The 18715-nt window shown below is 50.5% G+C and overlaps 1 protein-coding gene and 1 long non-coding RNA gene across 15 annotated transcripts in view; one reads left to right on the top strand and one right to left on the bottom strand.

Annotated features, from left to right (window-relative positions):
- Window positions 1–18715, top strand: part of LOC102549294 (uncharacterized) — an 80495-nt gene that overhangs the window by 21443 nt on the left and 40337 nt on the right. The window contains exons 1-2 of one of the 2 annotated variants that reach the window (XR_015631806.1): window positions 8174–8482; window positions 8820–8955. This is a non-coding gene — a long non-coding RNA (uncharacterized LOC102549294). Of the gene's footprint in view, window positions 1–8173; window positions 8483–8819; window positions 8956–18715 lie in introns of those variants that run through there. The other variant, XR_015631805.1, reaches the window with a different exon arrangement.
- The window catches only part of Rph3al (rabphilin 3A-like (without C2 domains)), a 143652-nt gene continuing 140387 nt past the window's right edge, over window positions 15451–18715 (bottom strand). For all 13 annotated transcript variants that reach the window (XR_015630178.1, XR_015630174.1, XR_015630177.1 and 10 more), the window contains 2 exon segments: window positions 17638–17784; window positions 15451–16455 (listed from right to left, as the gene is read on the bottom strand). Coding sequence is in view for 8 of the 13 variants with exons in the window: in XM_087569642.1 (XP_087425768.1) it covers window positions 16408–16455; window positions 17638–17784 (195 nt within the window). In the remaining 5 variants the exon portion in view is untranslated.

Raw genomic sequence — 18715 nt, forward strand, 5'->3', positions numbered from 1 at the left:
CTGCTCCGGTCAGGGCTGCTTTGGAGACTTGGCCTAGTTCCCCAAATAGCTGTTCACTGAGGCCCAAGAGACCAGGTCTTTAATGCCCATGGAGCTTACCTCAAGCCTGGCTCTTTCTTGGGAGTACTTTTGGCTTTTTTGAATTGAGTGAGCCTAAGGGGTGACCCAGAGTTTATGGAGAGGGAAGTTTGGGGCTCACAATATGCTGGCTTTCCCCTAGATGATGGGGTAAGCAGCTCCCCTAGACAGGGTAAGCAGCTTGGCTGGAGTGTGGGTGCTTTTCTCTGTTGATCTATACTCTATACATTCACTCTTCCTTCCAATGGGACAGCATTTCTCCTGTCTATTCTCTCAGATGTCTGTCAGTGCACTGGTTTACACAAAATATCCACCATGGTTGGATATCCATCTGCCCAATGTTGGTCACTTGTCATCCATCCACCCATCCATCCATCCATCTGTGCACCTGTCCATCTGTCCATCTATCCATCTATTCATCCATCCACCCATCTATCCATCCACCCATCCATCCATCCACCCATCCATCCATCCACCCACCCATCTACCCATCCATCTATCCACCCATCCACCCATCCATCCACCCATCCATCTACACACCCATCCACCCATCCATCTACTCACCCATCCACCCATCCATCCATCTACCCACCCATCCACCCATCCATCCATCCAACCATCCATCTACCCATCCATCTACCCACCCATCCACCCATCCATCCATCCATCCATCCATTCACTCATATTTTTTCTTTTTAAAAAAGATTTACTTATTTTTATTTTATGTGTATGGGTGTTTTGCCCGTGTGTGTGTGTGGTGTGTGTGTGTGTGTGTGTGTGTGTGTGTGTATGTGTGTGTGTGTATGGTGTGTGTATGTGTGTGTGTGGTGGTGTGTATGTGTGTCTGTGTGTGTGTGGTGTGTGTGTGTGAGTGTGTGTGTGTGTATGGTGTGTGTATGTGTGTGTGTGGTATGTGTGTGTGTGAGAGTGGGTGTGTGTGTGTGTGTCCATAGAGGTCAGAAGAGGGTGTTGAATCCCCCTTGGATTTTTTCCATTAATTTATTTTATTCACTTTGCATCCAGATCACAGCCCCCCTCCTCCTCCCAGTCCCACCCTCACAGACTCCTCTGCCCCCTTGGGTACCACCCCACCCTGAGACATCGAGCTGAAGCAGGACTAGGCACATCCTCTCCCACTGAGGCTGGGCCAGGAATCCAGCTAAGAAGGGGATCCAGTGGCAGGCAACAGAGACAAAGACAGCTCCTGCTCCAATTGCTAGGGGACCTGCATGAAGACCAAGCTGCATATGCTACAAAATGGTAGGGGACCTAGGTCGAGCCTCTGCATGCTCTTTGGTTGGTGGTTCAGCCTTTGTGGGCCCCCAGGGACCCAGGTTAGTGACTCTGTAGGTCTTCTTGCAGTGTTCTTGACCTCTTCAGCTCCCTCAATTCTATTCCCTACTCTTCCTCAGGACCTCCCCAGCTCTGCCTGATGTTAGGCTGTGGTCTCCACATCTGTTACCATCCGATGCTGGAGGGAGCTCTCAGGAGACAGTTATGCTAGGCTCCTGTCTGCAAGCAGAGCAGAGTATCATTCTCCCTTGTATTTGAGTTACAGATGGTTGTGAGTCACCATGTGGGTGCTGGGAATTAAACCTGGGTCTTCTGGAAGAGCAATCAGTGTTCTGAACCCTTGAGCCATCTCTCTGCCCCCAGCCTATCTCTACTTCTTGATTGCTAACCAGGGGCTTAGGCCTGCTTTGGACCTTTAAGAAGTAGTGAAAGATCTGGCCCCCAAGGAGGACAGCACTGTTCCAGCACAGTGTCAGAGTACAGCTCAGGCAGGGGATTTAAGGCACTGATTGCCAGGCTTTTGCCTGGGGACAGAGCAACTCCTTCCACTTTCAGCCCTTCCCACCCCTAGCCTTAAAAAGCAAACAGAGAGGAAGGATAGAGCAGCTGGGGAGGAGGGGGAGAGAGGGAGGCTTCATTTGTCAGCTGCTCAGCAGGTACAGTCAGGCTTAAAATGTCCCCACAGAGTGTCTGCTTGGATACAGGGGGTGCGCACGCTGAATTATTTCCCCAGTAATTGGCAGCAAAGAAGCTGCAGACATCCTGGGGTCTGCATCAAAGAGTTCAGAGTCTCACCTGCCTCCTGAAGATGTGGCAGCTCGAGTGTGGGTGTGGGCCTTCAAGGCTCCTGAACTCCCACTTACGGCTTCTCTAACTGCTACTCTCCTCCCCTCTCCTTAAGGTACTGTGTGTGTGTGTGTGTGTGTGTGTGTGTGTGAGAGAGAGAGAGAGAGAGAGAGAGAGAGAGAGAGAGAGAGAGAGACATAGACCCACACACACAGAGACAGAGAGACAGACAGAAAGAATGCTTTGCTATCTGCAGAAGACAGCCCAGGGGTGGGGCTGGTATGCAGCCTGGGGCCCTGACCATTGGTAGAGCCTCATGCCAGCTCCAGAGAAGAGAATAGGAGGAAACTGGAGCTTCCAGGCCTTTCCCTACCGTGGTGTTCAGGATCCAGTATTGTGTGCTGGTGTGTGTGTGTGTGTGTGTGTGTGTGTGTGTGTGCATGCCAGAGGACCTGATGGGTCCTTTTCCCTTTGTAGTCTGGGCCATCCCTCTATATGGCACTCTGGCTAGCACTCAGAGGAGCAGTTTGACCCATTGGTCATATAATGTTGTAAACAGTTGAATTTTCCTGCATTAATATGTCCTAACATATATACATGAATGTGCACATATGTGTATGGTGTTTGTGTGTGCATATGCATGCGCGTGTGTATGCAGCTTTGTATATGTGGTATTTCCCAGTGAAGGCCCTTTCCACAGTATTTCTGGCTGATAGCTGAGGCATCTCTGCAATAGGCGGGGCTTCCATGTGGTCACCTGATGTTGGGGGAGGGCTGGGGCAGTGTGGGGTAGAGGAGCCAGCCTGGTCACTTTCCAGCCTGGGCTCAACTTCCTGCCTTCTTAGAGCCTGATCTTAGGGATAGACCATTCCCTTTTCCTTCTGCCCACCTTAGTTCATTGGCTGGGGCCCCTGCACCACGAGAAAAGCATAACATGTACATTGAATGTACTCTTTGTGTGACTCAGGAGCCTGCCTAAGGACAGGAGGCGGCCCCTCAGCAGAGAGTTCAAAGGCTCACCTGAAAACTGTGGGTATTGCTGGGCCTTATTTACAGATTTTGCGAGTTTACTGTATCTGCCAGGACCCACTCTATCATTTGCAGAGCCCAGTGTCCCTTCTTCAGAATCATTAAGCATTTCCAGATGGTTGCAGAGGCTTGGGATTCCATCTTTTACAGCGGGAAGATTTCTCCCTTGAGAATGAAGCTGGAGGCTGATGCTGCCATTCCTACGCCAAAAGGCAGGGCGAACTGATCACAATAGAGGGCCCAGAGGGACACACAAGCAGCAGTGTGCCTACGCAGCCAGCACCAGGGCCATCAGGATGTCAGCCATCTGCATAGGCTCCTGGTTGCTACCTGTTCCCACTGCTGTGGGCCTCTGGAGGCTGGTGCTGGGGGCTAGTGAGGGGACTCAAGAGGACAGTACCCTGTGTCAGAGGAAAAGCAGACCCTGGGGCTCTACTGGAGTTAAGCAAAGTGGTGCATGGAAGGCCTCAGACATTAAATTCAGGAAAGCCCGAAATCCCAGCACTGAGGAAGCAGAGGCAGGAGGATTGCAAGCTCCTAGGCCAGCTTGGGCTACATAGGTGAGATCCTGTAAGCAAATTTAAAAAAAGTACATAGGATGATATAATATACTGATCTCCCTCCTGGCTTTATATCCAGAGGTGAAGGAGATTGAGAGGGACTTCACCTAGGAAAGAGAAAGTGGTCCCCTTTTGTTCCCATAAGGAATTTAGAGGCAGTGTGGGGTAGGTAGGTTTCTCAACTGGACCAGTGGGGAAAGGGGAGGGCTCAGGGTGGCTATAAAATATCCAAGCCAGTGCCCTGGGGTTTAGCAGGCTCAGCCTGAAGTCACGCCCATCTGCAAAGATTGAGGCTGTTAACTTTCTCTTTCCCTGAAGCTGGCTTGGTTTTCTGTCTTTCCTGGATGCTCAATTTTTTCTTTATGTCAGAAAACAAACTCAGCAACCCTCCAGATAGATGACTGCCAGCACCTCTGAAACAGGTCTCTTCTCTGTGATTCCAGAAGCCCTTTACTCAGTGCTGTATACCTGTGAATAGCAGGGAAGAACTCAAAGGCGGCAGGCACAGTGGGATTCCCCGGTTGGTCCCCACCTCTGTTGGGAATGGGGAAAGCAGAGGCTTGGGCTGCCATCTTCTCTCCCTTGGGAACCAAGCTGGAGGCTAATGCTGCCATTCCTACGCCAAGAGTCAGGGCAAACGGAACCCTCAGGAACCAATGATTTCCCAGGGTGGAAGGGTGAGAGGCAGACTCCCCATACAGTACCTGGGAAGGTCCACAGGCAAGGACACTCCTGCTTGATCGTTTCACCACCCCACACTCAGATATTTGGCCTTTGAGCTGTGAACAGCTGAGTGCAGGCACCTGGGAAGTCTGTGGGAAACTGAAGGTAGGTTCAGCTTTCTGTTTCTTGAGCTGTCATAAAGAAAGTGGTACCAGCTTGCCCTGAGTTCAAGGCAGGGGTGTGCCTGAACTCAAAATGGAGGCTTTGTGTGAGCTAGGGAGGGGAAGTTCTGTCTCTGTGGGGGAAAGATTCCTTGGGTGCAGGCATCTCTGAGGAGGAGCTTTGGCTGTTTGTCTGGAACCAGCATGGCTACCACAGGCTCGTCCTTGCTCTTCCTTGAAGCTCTCAGGAGGTGAGGTATGAATATTCTGCCTCAAAAAGCTGTCACTATACATCAGTTCTCAGGCAAGAGATAGGGTAGCAGGACCAGGGTCTCCCTTAGCTGGACTGTGGGGTAGATGACATATCTCTGACCTTGTAAATGCCCCCCCACACACACACCCTCCAGCCCAGGCTCCCTTATGTCCCTATGGAATGTGAAGGAGACATGGGCTCTGGAGGACCCCAGGCTGATGGAAAAGTGGGGAAGGAAATGGTGGAGCACTGGCTGTGGGGGGCAGGGGGTGAGGGGACTCAGCAGTAAAGGATTTGCCTAAATACACTTGGGTTCCATCCCAGCACTGCATAGAGAAGTCAGTTGATAGAGAAGACAGCCAGGGCCTTTGCCTTGGCCACAGAGCTTTCTGGGATCTAAGAGGTAGAGGCAAGGACAGACCAGCTTGCTTGGGTGAGAGGCTGGAGCTGAGGATCCGCTGGGCCTTAACGCCTGCTCTTTCTGCACGGCCTCTCCAGTTCCACTGTTTTCTTCCCTCTTTCCCTCATTGCTGCCTGCTTTTGTTTCTGCCCCCTGTACCCTGGGCACCTGCTTTTGCTTTTTAACTTCCAGTTGCAGTGACATCAACAGGCTAAAGAAAAAGCATCTCGTATTCTCTAGATTCTAGATTTTGGGTAAATTATTCACTGAGTGATAAAAAAAGGGTCAAAGAGAATATTTATGTCAAGTTTTTTTTAACGGTGTGTTTTAAAATTATTTTTTAAAAACGGTTTTATTTTATTTATTTTATGTATATGAGTACACAGTAGCTGTCTTCAGACACCAGAAGAGGGAACCAGATCCCATTACAGATGGTTGTGAGCCAATATGTGATGGCTGGGAATTGAACTCAGGACCTCTAGAAGAGCAGCCAGTGCTCTTAACCACCGAGCCATCTCTCCATCTCCTGCCTCCCAAATGGTGGTTTTTTACATAGATACGATTAGACATCCGTTAAGGTCATAGGTGCCAGTAGTCTACCCATGGTGCAAACAAATAGGTTCCTCCTTCTTTCAGGGTCACTAATGAGGAAGGAGAGGACACAGGTGCTCATGTCAGTCAGTTGTCCTGAGGAGACATCCCTGCTCTACCAAGAATGGCTTTAGACCTATTCCTAGTGAGGCTTCACATTTTCCTCTATGTCCCATGCTACAGGTGCTATTTGCTGTACGCTTGAAACCTTGGCCTCATGTTTGTGTGTCGAGATTTTTTAATTAATTTTTTAAGTACATTGGTGTTTGGACCGCATGTGTGTCTGTGTGAGGGTGTTGCATCCCCTGGAACAGGAGTTACAGACGCTTGTGAGCTGCCATGTGGGTGCTGGGAATTGAATCCAGGTCCTGTGGGAGAGCAGCCAGTGCTCTTAACCACTGAGCCATCTCTCCAACAACGCCCCTCCCCCACCCCCCACCCCCCACCCCCTCGTAGTCAGATGCAAGGCGGAAGTGGAAGCTGGATGCCCAGTTTCTGCTGGAAAATCTGCAGAAGCACCAGCCTGAATGCTTGTGTCTGAAACCTTCCTAGCTGAGTCTAAAAGGACCACAAGCTGCATGTAACTGTTCCGGTGAGGTGACACTGATCCTCAGGCCAGCTCCTGGGACCCCCCAAAAGCCTCCAGCGTGCTCATCTTTGAGCCAGATAAGTATATGAGGGACACCAGAGGCAAACCCGTGAGGAAGAACCCACCCTGCCTGTCCGCTGCAGGCAGGCCTGGCCTGTGCATGTCAGAGGGAAGCAAAGACTCTCCTGAGGGTTATTTTTGTGATTTGCTCTCTCTGAATGCGATTGTGCCCTGGCTTTTCCCACTTGGAATTAGGAAGTATGCAATTCTGTTTCCAGGATTTCTGTGCCAGGGAATGAGCTAGACCACAGCCAGCACCACCATCACAAAAGCATTGAAGCAGGGTGGGGGTGGGGCTTGGACGCATACTCGGAGCCCTGTGGTTCTAGCAGCGTATTCCTGATAGCTAAAAGATGGACATGAGCCAATTCCCATAGGGAGATGAGGGGGCTGGCACCTCGCAGTGGAATATCACTCAGCTGACATCCGAGATCTGAAGTGACACAGGCCACAACCTGAAGGATCTTGAAGGCACTATCGAGAGTAAAGTCAGCAGAGTGGATGTGTATTACATGGGTCCACTTAAGTGGGCCACCTAGTGTAGTCAGAAGCCAGAGACAGTAGATGGTGGTTGGCAGCGGGGACCTGTGTTGCTTACAGGGTACAGAGCTCCAGTTCTGGGTGATGCAAAGGTTCGACAATGAGTCATAATGGTGTTTATGCAGCATTGTGAACGGTGCCACTGACCCGGGTTCCTGAGATGGTTAAAATGGCAAGGTCTATGTAAAATTTAACACCACCACCACCACCACCACCACCACCACCACCACCACCCACACACACACAGAGAGAGAGAGAGAGAGAGAGAGAGAGAGAGAGAGAGAGAGAGAGAGATCATGAGATCATGGGAACGAGGTACCTGTGGGGACTTGTGAGGTGAGCTGGGGTCTGTGGAGCTGTGCCCTCTTGGAGTTCAAGGGTCACCCCTGTATCCTGGTCATATCTCGGGGCTATGGGTGAGTGCTCAGATTTGAGGCTTTGAATGCCTGGAGGAGATGCTTGATTGAGAGAAGCTCCCAGAAGCCCTCTAAGTCAAACCCACCCTGCACTAAACCCCGATATGAAGGGGAAGAAGGGCTGCTTCACTAGGTCCAGCCCAATGAACAAAGAAGGGTGTTAGTGCCTGGCACTCTCAGCCATACTGGGCCACGGGCATCGGGCAATTTCCAGCAGGTGGGTGTAATGTGTGTAGGGACTGGGCTTTATTTATCACACCAGCAGTAGGGAATTCTCCAACGGGGCGAGGGGCTGACTTTCTCCCCTTCCACCTAGAAGTTTCCATATGTGTTGCCTATGTGGCCAGGCTGTTCTGTACTGCCTCCTCCACTCTCAGAATCTGGATTTGTTTTTGCTAACCTCAGGTCCCCACTGCAGCCTCAGTCGCACAGCATAGTCTTGGGCATCCGTTCACCCTGTGTGCATCAGCAGGCTCTCCTGAGGTCTCGGCTTTCCTCCTCTGTACAATGGGAACAGTGAGAGTTCTCTAGTTCTCCTAAGCGGGTGATGGCTCCCTGTAGCTGGTAGCAGGTGTCCGACTCAACAAATGGTGGCTGTAATAGTTATTATCTTCCCCTCAAAGCAAAATGCTCCATGTCTCTCTGGCCTTGGCTCTGTGGAATTGAGAGCTGTTTGTTGTCAGCAAACAAAGCGCAGCCTGGGAGGAGGCAGGGTGAGGAGAGGGAGCGAGGGAGGGTTCTGCCTGGAGTCCTTGACGCTGGCTTCCATTGCTCCAAGCACTGTAGCTTCAGCTGGGTGCACCTTGCACTCGGCCAGAATTCAGCAGCAATTCACGTGAGGGGCAGACACAGATAGCGTAGGCTCCGAGAACCTATAGATACGGTGTGTGTGTGTGTGTGTGTGTGTGTGTGTGTGTGTGTGTGTGTGTTTGCAATTAGGGAAGGACATCCCCCTTATTGGGGGGATGGAAATGGCTCAAATGTGCCAAGCGTGTCTGAGGGAACTCTACTGGATACTGAGGGGCTAGCTGAAGCCAGGTACCCTCCGGAGCCTCTGAGGAAGGTACGCTTTCTCTGCTGGCTTGGTCTCATCTCCTCTGTCAGGTCTCTTATGAAGCTAGAGCTGCCATCCCTAGGTAGGTAGACTCTTCAGGGGCTCAGTGGGCTTCAAAGTGAGGTTCCCAACAGGGAGGTCTTCCAGCCCTGGGAGTGTGAAAATCATGTCCTCAGCTCCTCCCCCAGCTCATGGGGGAGCACACCAGTGAATATCTTCATCAGGTCAGCTGTGACTACTTGCAGGGGACCCTACAGGTGGGACCTGTTGACTCTAGGAGTAGGGAGGGTCATGGGCCATTGGAGCCTCACCTGAGATTCTATCCATTCCCTCTTGCACCTCCCAGCCGGCTGTATGTGGTTCGGCCCTCAATGTCCATGACCACGAGATCGCAGGAGGCCCCAGTGGGGGCTGAAGAGTTGCTGAAGGCGGGACTCCATCTCTGTAGCTAGGCAGAAATGCTTTGGGATGGCCTACGTCTGGTAAGTATACCCCTAAACTCATGGGTCCCCCACGTTGGATTTTGGGGGAATCATACTTTGTCTTTGGTGCCCTGTGAGGAGTGGGTAGCCAGGGAAAGAGTTCTGCTGACAGCCTCTAACCCAGAGATGGTGTGGAGGGCTCCCAGTTGGAACAGTCTGTTGAGCCCCAATCTCTGACTCCCCCTGGCCCCAGCAGCTGCCTGGCAAGCGGCCGATGGACAGACCAGTGCTGCGAGCCTCTCTGTTCCAAAGGGCAGAGTAGGACATCTCTTGTGCTGCAACACTATGCATTGTACCCAAATGGTGTCTGAATGACTGAGGCTGGCATCATGCTTGCTGGAACTGACATGCTGGTAGGAATTCACAGGGTCTCTTATGCTTTGAGTGCCCATAGATGTCCTATGAAGGAAATCTCCCCATTTTATAGATGAGAAAACTGAGGCGCAGAGATCAACTCTGAACTCAGGTGCTACATAGTGGAGCTGAGATTGGAAACTAGGTGTCCCAAGTTCATGAGCATGGTACCTGCTTCATCTTTCCGAGACTACTAGGCTGCCTGCTGTCTGAGACGCTTCTGTGCTTCCAGATATTGACAGACATTATAGATCACTCTCCACTCATCACCATGAAAAGTTTGGTGCTTTGGAACCTGAACCCATGAAAACCATGAACACCATGAAAAGTTTGGTCGCTTGGGACCCTGAACACATTCTACAAAGAAATGTTTTATTGGTTCTATAGAAGGTTAGAGAACTCTGGGTGTAGGAGCAGGCCCTGACCTTGTAGGGTCTGGATTCCGTTTCAGCGGTCTGCAGGAAGCACATTCGTAGTTTGTTTTAGGAGCTACTGGGATTAGGGTGCTGGGGGCCCCAGGCCTGGGTTCTCATGGGACATGTTTGCTGTAATGGGGCTGGGAGGGCTTTGGTCCTTAGAGGCATGGGAAGAACCCTATATCTTAGGGTGGGGCTGGGGGGACAGCCGCCTACAGGCTGCGGTCTAGTTGCAGAAACTCACAAATCTACGATGGGTTCTGTTCCTAGAAACCTATCCAAAGTTGATGTGTCCTAAGGTGAAAATTTTTCTTCCAAGTGTGTGTTTTTATTTTTAATTTGCACGTGTAGGTATGCACATGTGAATCCAGGTGTTGTAGGAGGCTGAGCCCTCCCGGAGCTGGAGTTACAGCCCCTATGAGCACCTTGACATAGGTACTGGGAATTGAACTCAGGTCCTCTGGCAATGGTGTCTCAGCTGTCAATCCTCTTGTCTTTGAACATACTCACCTTCCCTTCTTCATCTCTTTCTTGCCCCTCCTTTCCCATTAATCTCTTCTGTTCCCTTGGACCAGCAGTTCTTAACCTTCCTACTGCTGCGACTCTTGAATACAGTTCCCCATGTTAGCTGACCTTCAACTATAAAATTATTTTTGTTGCTGTTTCATAACTGCCATTTTGCTACTGATATGGATTGTAATGTGAATATCTGATATGTGACCCCTTAGGCATCATATCTTAGGTGACCCCTATGAAAGGGTCATTTGACCCTCCGAAGAGGTTGTGACCCATAGGTTGAGAACCCCTGGCTTAGACAATACCACTTCTTGCATTACCACATACACACATGGCTTTTATGTGGCTTTATAAAATCTAAGAACCCAATGGGAGAATATACATAGCATCTGTGGTGGTTTGAAAGTGCTTGGCCCAGGAAGTGACACTATTAGGAGGTGTGGCCTTGATGGAGTAGGTGCAGCCTGTGAGGAGCTATGTCAGTGTCATGGTGGGCTTTAAGACCTTCCTTCTAGCTGCCTGAGAAGCCAATCTCCTAGCGGCCAGCCTTTGGATGAAGAGGGGAAACTCAGCTCTTCCTGCACCATGCCTGCCTGGATGCTACCATACCTCCACCCAGATGGTAATGGACTGAACCTCTGAACCTGTAAGGCAGGTTAAATGTCCTTATAAGAGTTGCCTTGGTCATGGTGTCTGTTCACAGCAGTAAAACCCTAACTAAGACACCATCTGTCTTTGTGAGACTGGCATAATTAGTGTAACAGTCTGTGAACGCAGGCTGCTTCTGCACCTGCGCTAAGCAGTCTTGAGTTGAAGGCACTAAGTTTGGAGGTCCTCAGAGGAGGCTACAGTACCTCAGCCCCTGCTATAGTCTGAGAGGGCCTCACTGCTGCCAGCCACCCTCCCTGAATTTATTAGGTATTTGGTGTGGATGCTTTTCCTCAAAGACTCTAGGGGCCAGCAAGATGGCTGAGTGGGTGAAGCCCTTGCCATGAAAGTGATGGCTTGAGTTTGAACTTCTGAACTTATAAAAGTACAACAGACTCCACAGAATTGTCCTCTGACCTCCTCATGTGTGCTGTGGCCTGTGCCCCATCCCTCAGACATACTCAAAGAGTCCAGGGTTTCGAGTATCCTGTGATGCTTGCTGAATAAATGGCAATCCTCATCTGTCCCAAGGGCTGTGGCAACCTTGGGGACTTTTAGCTCCTTTGTGTGTACTAGCTTTAATTTTGGATTTTCCAGTTTACATGTGTATGTCATACTTTAGCACACATGGACAACCCCCTCCACATTTGTGCGTGTTTCATACGCCTGCCTTCATGTTCCAATCCAGTGAAACCACATGGCTCCGTGATGACCCTAGGGATTTCCTGCCTCTCTCCTGCATCCTCTTTTCTGGTTGGAGTGCATCCTGCAGGAGCTAAGAGTGCATAGAAGGTGAAAAAGCTTGAGGACACCCATGCCTGAAAATACCTTCGTTCTCCCTCACACTTGGCAGATGTTGGCCAGATATGTCTAGATCAGAAACCAGTTCTCTCAGCATTCATAACATGGCTTCTTCTTTGAGTTCTGGCTTTAAATTTTTAAATGTTTCACAATTCCCCCCCCCCTCTCTGTGTGTGTGTGTGTGTGTCTGTTCCATGTTCCTGAATGTTACAACTGGGTTCCTGGTTCCACACTGCCAGCATACCTTCCTGATATTGTAGACTGAAATCTCTGGAAACCATCTTTCCTTCCTTCCATCAAGTTAGTTCCTGTTGGTATTTTTGGTCACAGCAGTGAGAGAAATCCCAACCACATTAATAAATTAGCTGATCGGGCCGTGCTGGCGATTAAACCCAGGGCCTCGTGTGTGTTATGCGGCTGCTCTGTCACTGAGCCACAGTCATACCCATTTGACTTTTACAATTTATCTTTTAACAGATACAGAAAATATGAGAATTAATATGTACTTGTGGTATAGCATGTGATATTTCAACATCGGTTACACTGTGCAATGTTTAAGTCAGTTTAAATATGTCTACCTTTCACCCTTTACCATTTTTCTTTTACATTTTTTTCTTTAAGGCTGGATGTGGTGGCACACACCTTTAATCCCAGCGCTTGGGAGGCAGAGGCAGGCAGACCTCTGTGAGTTTGAGGCCAGCCTGGTCTACAGAGAGTTCTAGGACAGCCAGAGTTACATAGTGAAACCCTGTCAAAAACCCTTTTTTTTTAAAAAAACTTTATGTAAATGGGTGTTTTGCCTGTTATCTGTGCCCCATGTAATATGCAGTGCCCTCAGAAGCCAGGAGAGGACATTGGATCTCCTGGAACTGGAGTTACAGATAGGGGCACTGGGAACTGAACTCAGGTCCTCAGTAAGCGCAGCCAGTGCTTTTAAATGATGGAGTCCTCTCTCCAACCCTCACTCTTTCAAGCTGGGGAAGTCTGGGGGAGTTTGTGTGTGTGTGTGTGAAGTGTGCATGTGAAGCACTGTGGGGCTGGATCTCCTGGAACTGGAGTTATAGGCTGTTGTGAACCACCTGACATGGGTGCTGGGAACGGAACCAGATCTTCTGGAAGAGCAGGAGGTGCTGGGCGATTGCTCCGGTCCCCTCACCATCTCCCAATGACGAGAACACTCCTTCTGGTTTTTTGAACTGCAGGGCTCCTCTGCAGACACCCTGCTGTGCAGAGGTAGCCAGGGCTCCAGGCCACCAACTTCTGCAGCCAGCTAGGAAATGCTCAGACTCCTTGAGTATTTTCTCTCCTCTATGGTTTTTCTTTCTTTGATTTACTTTTATTTATGCATGTATGCCTCATTGCATGAGGGTGTTCACAGTAGCCGGAAGAGGGCATCAGTTCCCTGGAGCTGAAGGTTTCGAGCTGCCAGACTAGGGTGCTGGGAACCAAACTCTGGTCCTCCGTAAAAGCCACAGCATTCTGAATTGTGGAGCCATCCTTCCAGCCCCGCATGCTGAGGGTCCTCTCAACCCCTTTGAACTTTTAGGTTTGAACGTTCCCTTAGCTGGAAGTTGGACCTTCTATCTTGCTGGAGTTTTCTGTTAGCTCCCTTTATTCCTACCATGCCCCCACTGTGAGACAAAGTCTCATGTAGCCCAGGCTGGTCTTGTACTTGGTACGTAGCTAAGGTTGAGCTCAAACATCCTCCTGCCTCTACTTCCCAGGGGGTGGGGTTACACACACACACACACACACACATACACACACACACACACATCATGACTAGTTTGATTCAGTGCTAGGGACAGACCTAGGTTTCTAGCAGCTGGGCTCCATCCCCAGGACTCTTATACTTTTGTTTTTTGTTTTGTTTCCTGGGAGACTATCTCCCCCTCATCTTCCATTCCCCGTTTTACATTCCAAAATTTACCTTATCACACAGAAGCCAATTTCAGGAGTATTGCTTCTTGTGTGTTCATTTTGATTTTTGAGCTAGGGTCTCTCATTTGGCCTGGGATTTGGTAAGCAGGCTGGGCTGGCAGGCGCTAGCGAGCCTTAGGGATGTGCCTGTCTCTGCCTCCCCTGCACTGGGGTTTCATTGCCACTGTGCTCAGCTATTTCACATGGGTTCTGGAGACCAAACTGGGGTCCCTGTTCTTGTGGCACAGCAGTGACCGAATCCTCTTCCCAGTCCCTCTGCTACTATATTTTTACCGTTGAAGAACATTAACTTTTGTAAAACATATCATTGTGGCCATGAATTTTCCATTTTCGGTAGCACGAGGGATACACTCATGCTAGTGCCCCACCTCTGGGCTCCTCCTGCCTTTTCTCGTTTCTTGCAGTCTGATCTTCAGAGGTTCTTTCTCCTATGAACTGGATGCTCTGGGGTTTTGTTTTTAGCAGACTTTGGGTGCCTTTGCCTGTTCCCAACATGTGAAGACCAAGGTTGGCTGGCTGCTCTCTGCTGCATGGGGCCTACAGGCTGGGTTCTCCCCAACTGAGAATGAGTAGAGACTTGCTGTCTGAGGATTCCTTTCTTTCTTTCTTTCTTTTTCTTTTTTTTTTTTTTCGGAGCTGGGGACCGAACCCAGAGCCTTGCGCTTGCTAGACAAGTGCTCTACCGCTGAGCTAAATCCCCAACCCTGTCTGAGGATTCCTTAATGCCAGGATCCATCATCGGTTCACCATAGAAACTCAAGTGTCTTGCTTTGTGCGAGGGATGGGGGAGAGTAGGCCTGGCTGTCAGGCAAAGGCTGTTTTTTGACCATTGTAGGTTTTAGCAAGGGACCTTACCCAGCCTCTGGCTGTGCTCAGCTCTCTAAACTACATCTCTAGTTCAACTCTGGCTAGCAGTTGAACCTGTTACCAGGTGTACTGTCTGGTTTTGTGTGACAACTTGACACAAGCTGGAGTTATCACAGAGAAAGGAGCTTCCCCTGAGGAAATGCCTCCATGAGATCCAGCTGTAAGGCATTTTCTCAATTAGTGATCAAGGGGGAAGGACCCAGCCCATTATGGGTGGTACCATCCCTGGGCTGGTGATCCTGGATTCTATAAGAAAGCAAGCTGAGCAAGCCAGAGGAAGCAAGCCAGTAAGAAACATCTCTCCATGGCCTCTGCATCAGCTCCTGCTTCCTGACCTGCTTGAGTTCCAGTCCTGACTTCCTTTGGTGATGAACAGCAATGTGGAAGTGTGAGCTGAATAATCCTTTCTTCCTCATCTTGCTTCTTGGTTTTGTGCAGGAATAGAAACCCTAAGACACCAGGGTGAGGGAAGGACAGTGACCAGGCCATGTGGGTCAGGAGTCTATGGGGTAGGTTGGAGAAGATCATGAAGGGATGAGGCCAGGGCTCATTCTCCAGGGAGGCTGAGGATGAAAGCATCTTCCTGTCCCATCTATTTAGTTTTCCAAATAGCTCTCGCCGCCTTCCACCCCTTTGTCTTCGTAGTTTAATGCACTCTCATTCCTTCATGTTGCATTGTGTGGGACAGAAGAAAATGACTCCTGTGCCCAGTCTATCACGTGTAGCCAGAAGTTGGTGTCTATTTAGGACCTGTTTTGATTAGCTCTTTTGTATAGATGGGCTTGATTTAGGGTTAGGGCTGGGAGGTGCATTGAGACGCTGATCTAGCTGGTTTCTCTTACTCAGGCTTTAGGGTTTCAGTGAATCAGTGCTACATATTTTAATCCATCCACTGCTATCCCAACACAGGTCAGAATGTGGGGATTGTGGTCTTTGGATGAGAGAGGCTTGGTGAAAATTCTTATGTTTATTATGTTAGTGCTGATGGCTACACATCTCAGGGAAATAGTGAAGTTTGTCTTCTGCCAGCAGCAACAGGCAAAAGGCTAATAATGGTGGTGGCCATTATTAATAATAATAATGGGAGGGATGGTGGTGGGGAAGGATGGAACTGGACTCAGGGAAGGAAGGGCATAGGACACTTCCTCACCCCCACCCCAGGGAGGGGTTTTCCAGAAGCATCTGTATTTTGAATATTTTTCACGCTTGCTCTGGCTTTAGAATTTGAAACTCCCAGGCTGGGCCAGCGAGCATGAGGCAGGGTGGGAGCTTTGTTTTCCACTGAAGAACAAAAAGCATTTTAATGTCTGAGGGGGAGCTGTGTTTCAGGGTAGAACAAAAACCCAGAGGCCAATAGGGGCTTCGGGGAAACCTCAAAGCTGGATTTAACTCAGCTCCTGGACCAGCCTCGGGGCAAATAGGACCTTGCTCTGGCCTCCGCCGCCGGTTGGAGGAATAGGGACAGCCTGGTGCTCCAGGCTTACACTGGGAATGTGGTGGGGGGAGGGGGGTGTGGGGGTGTGGGGTGGGGTTGCTCAGCTCCGCAGGGTCACACTGAGGGTTAGAGTGCGCATCATTAGTACAAAGAAAGCCCTGTGTGTCCCACCCAAACTTCAGTGCATAGAGGAAGGCCTTTCCAACCCAACCCAAGGCCCGAGCAAATCGAGATGTGACTGGGATGGGGGAGGGGCAATAAATAAAAGGTGGGGTGCTGAGTGAGATAGTAGAGAAGGCACTACAGGGTGGGGGCAAGCACGCTCGGTCCCCAAACACTGGCTTGTTGAGTTGCAGGTCAAGGTATCAGGGAGCTTGTGAGCCCTCAAGAACCTTCAGAGAGGGGCTCCGGTAGGCCGGCCCTGTTGTCTCTCTCTGAATCTTCCTCCAGAGAGTGTGCCTCAGCCCAGGGAGGTCAGCCGGCCACCTCAGTAATGGGTAGTTGCCCAGGTATGCCTTTTGCCTTTGGGAGAAAGAGAAAAAGACCACTGAGTAGTGAGTGGAGGTGACTTCTTCCCCAGTAACAGCCCAGCTTTGGAATGAGATGTGACAAGACAGGGTCTTCCTGCACCCAGGGCTGCCTGAGAACGGGGAGGGTCCAGGGCTAGCCTGGGGCAGAGAGAGCTTGGATACCAGCCAGCACTGTTCCACTGTGCTGTGTGTTCAGAAGCTTGTTCTCTGCCCCCCTGTGCTTCCGTTTGTCTGTCCAAATGAAGTGTCTTCAACACAGGGACCTCATATGCCAGGAGGAGCCTTGGACCCAGGAAGAAACACTCCCTCTTTGCCCATTCTCTGGTGCTACATAACCCCACTATTGTTACTGGACAGGGCAGACGGCTCGTGCCACGCTGTGAGGAATACTTTAGTGAGAGCAGACTGCAGCAGTCTCACGGCCTATGTCTAACTATTTACCCTCTAGCAGTGCACAGGTTTAACTGCCGAGAGTGTCAGGGCTGGGACTAGAATGCATCCTGAGGCTGTAAAGGTCCACTCCCCAGACCTGACTACTGTTTCTCCTTCCCTGTGGAACGGGGAGTGGGATGGCTAATGGGGTATACACAAGCTGCTTGAGGGGCACATCAGATGTTGTTTTATGTATGTATCTGTGGGCCTCTGGCCAGAGTTGCCTGGACTAGCTGGGGCTGGTCTTTAAAGGAGTTCGTGCCTTTTCTGTTTGCAAACAAGAAACACCCCATGTCATGATGCTCCCGTGCTGGGCCAGTGAGCACCAGACAGGGTAAGAGCATTGCTACACCTATCCCACTGGAACACCAAGGTGGACGCCTTCCCCGCCCCAATCTCCCTCCCAGGATTCAGGCTGGCATTGGCTTGTTTGGCTGTGGAGCAGGGTTCTGGAGGATAAAGACAGACCCAACTCCACTATTTCCAGCCCAGGCTGGGCCCAGCGATACCTGCCTGCAGCTGTTAGGAGCAAGGGAAGACGAACAAGTGACCCAGGAGCAGAGACGGCACCATTCTGAGTCCCTCTGGTCAAAGCTTGCTAAGATGGGTCTGTCTGACCTTTGTTCCCCACTGCCTGGCATGGAGCTCAGTAAACATGAAGGACTGAAAATGTCACGGCCACTAGGGGAGGGAGGAGGGGATGAAGCTGCTGCTGGTCAAACAGAGCCAAGGCAGTACTCACCGGATACCCTGGGCTCAGGCCGGGGTAGGGTGCCTCCCTGTGGATCTGTAGCACCTGCCCCCGTCTCACTGCCCAGGCTGCTCTGGCTGCCAGAAAGATGGCTGGGCGGTCGGGCAGGCCCCATCCTGGGTGACTCCATGCTGCCACCTGCAAGGAGACCATATGTGAATGGGGATGGAGATGTACTAAGCTCAGTCTAGCAAAAGGCTGGCCAAGTCTTTTCTGGAATTGTGGGTGGTGAGCATGGATTGTCTGCCTAGCTGCCCCCACCCACATGCCTGCCTGTTGTAGCCAGACCTCTACTCTCTACTGATTGACCCAAGACACACTAGAGCAACAGAATGGGCTCTTCCCTAACTAACAAAGTACTGATTAGAGAATTGGCAATTAGTAGCTTTTCCTATCTTCACAGAGTGAGGGGTGAGGAGGAGGAGGAGGAATTATGTGTCTGGTAACTCGGCAAGAGGGAGAGACAGTATTAAGATGCCACCTTTAACTACTAACGACTCTTAAATCCTATACGTGTGTATTTGTGGTTTTGTGTTTAAGTGATGAAGGGGGAGGGATCAGACCCTGAGGGAGATGAGTGGAGGGGAGGGGTGAGACCCTGAGGGGGATGGGAAATAGAAGAATGCTGTGCGGCTTCTAGGAAAGCATAAGGTGGCTGGGGAAATGGCTCAGTGGATTAAAAATGGTGCTTGCCAACAAGCCTGACACTCCAGGTTTGCTCCCCAGGTCCACGTGGTGGAAGGAGAGAACTGACTCCCATAAGTTGTTCCATGACCTTTACACACACGCCATGGCCTCTAAAAGGAAGCAGCAACTGGAGGGAGGAGATCCTAAGGCATATATGTGTGAGCATGGCACCATCAAACCTAACACCTATTCAAGATGGTCCTACCCAGCTGAGAGTTGGTATGGAGGGGAGGGCACTGGATCGAGCATGGAGGAGGACGAGGAGGAGGAAGCTTGTCCTGAAACTGGGCTGATGGGCAACTTATACATTTTGCTAATGGAGCCTCTTGGGGATCCTGGTGCCAAGTCCAGGACTAGTTTTTACCACTTGGGAAACTATTAA

The sequence above is a fragment of the Rattus norvegicus genome, chromosome 10, assembly GCF_021556685.1.
Source record: "Rattus norvegicus strain SHRSP/BbbUtx chromosome 10, alternate assembly SHRSP_T2T, whole genome shotgun sequence".
Lineage (NCBI taxonomy): Eukaryota > Metazoa > Chordata > Mammalia > Rodentia > Muridae > Rattus > Rattus norvegicus.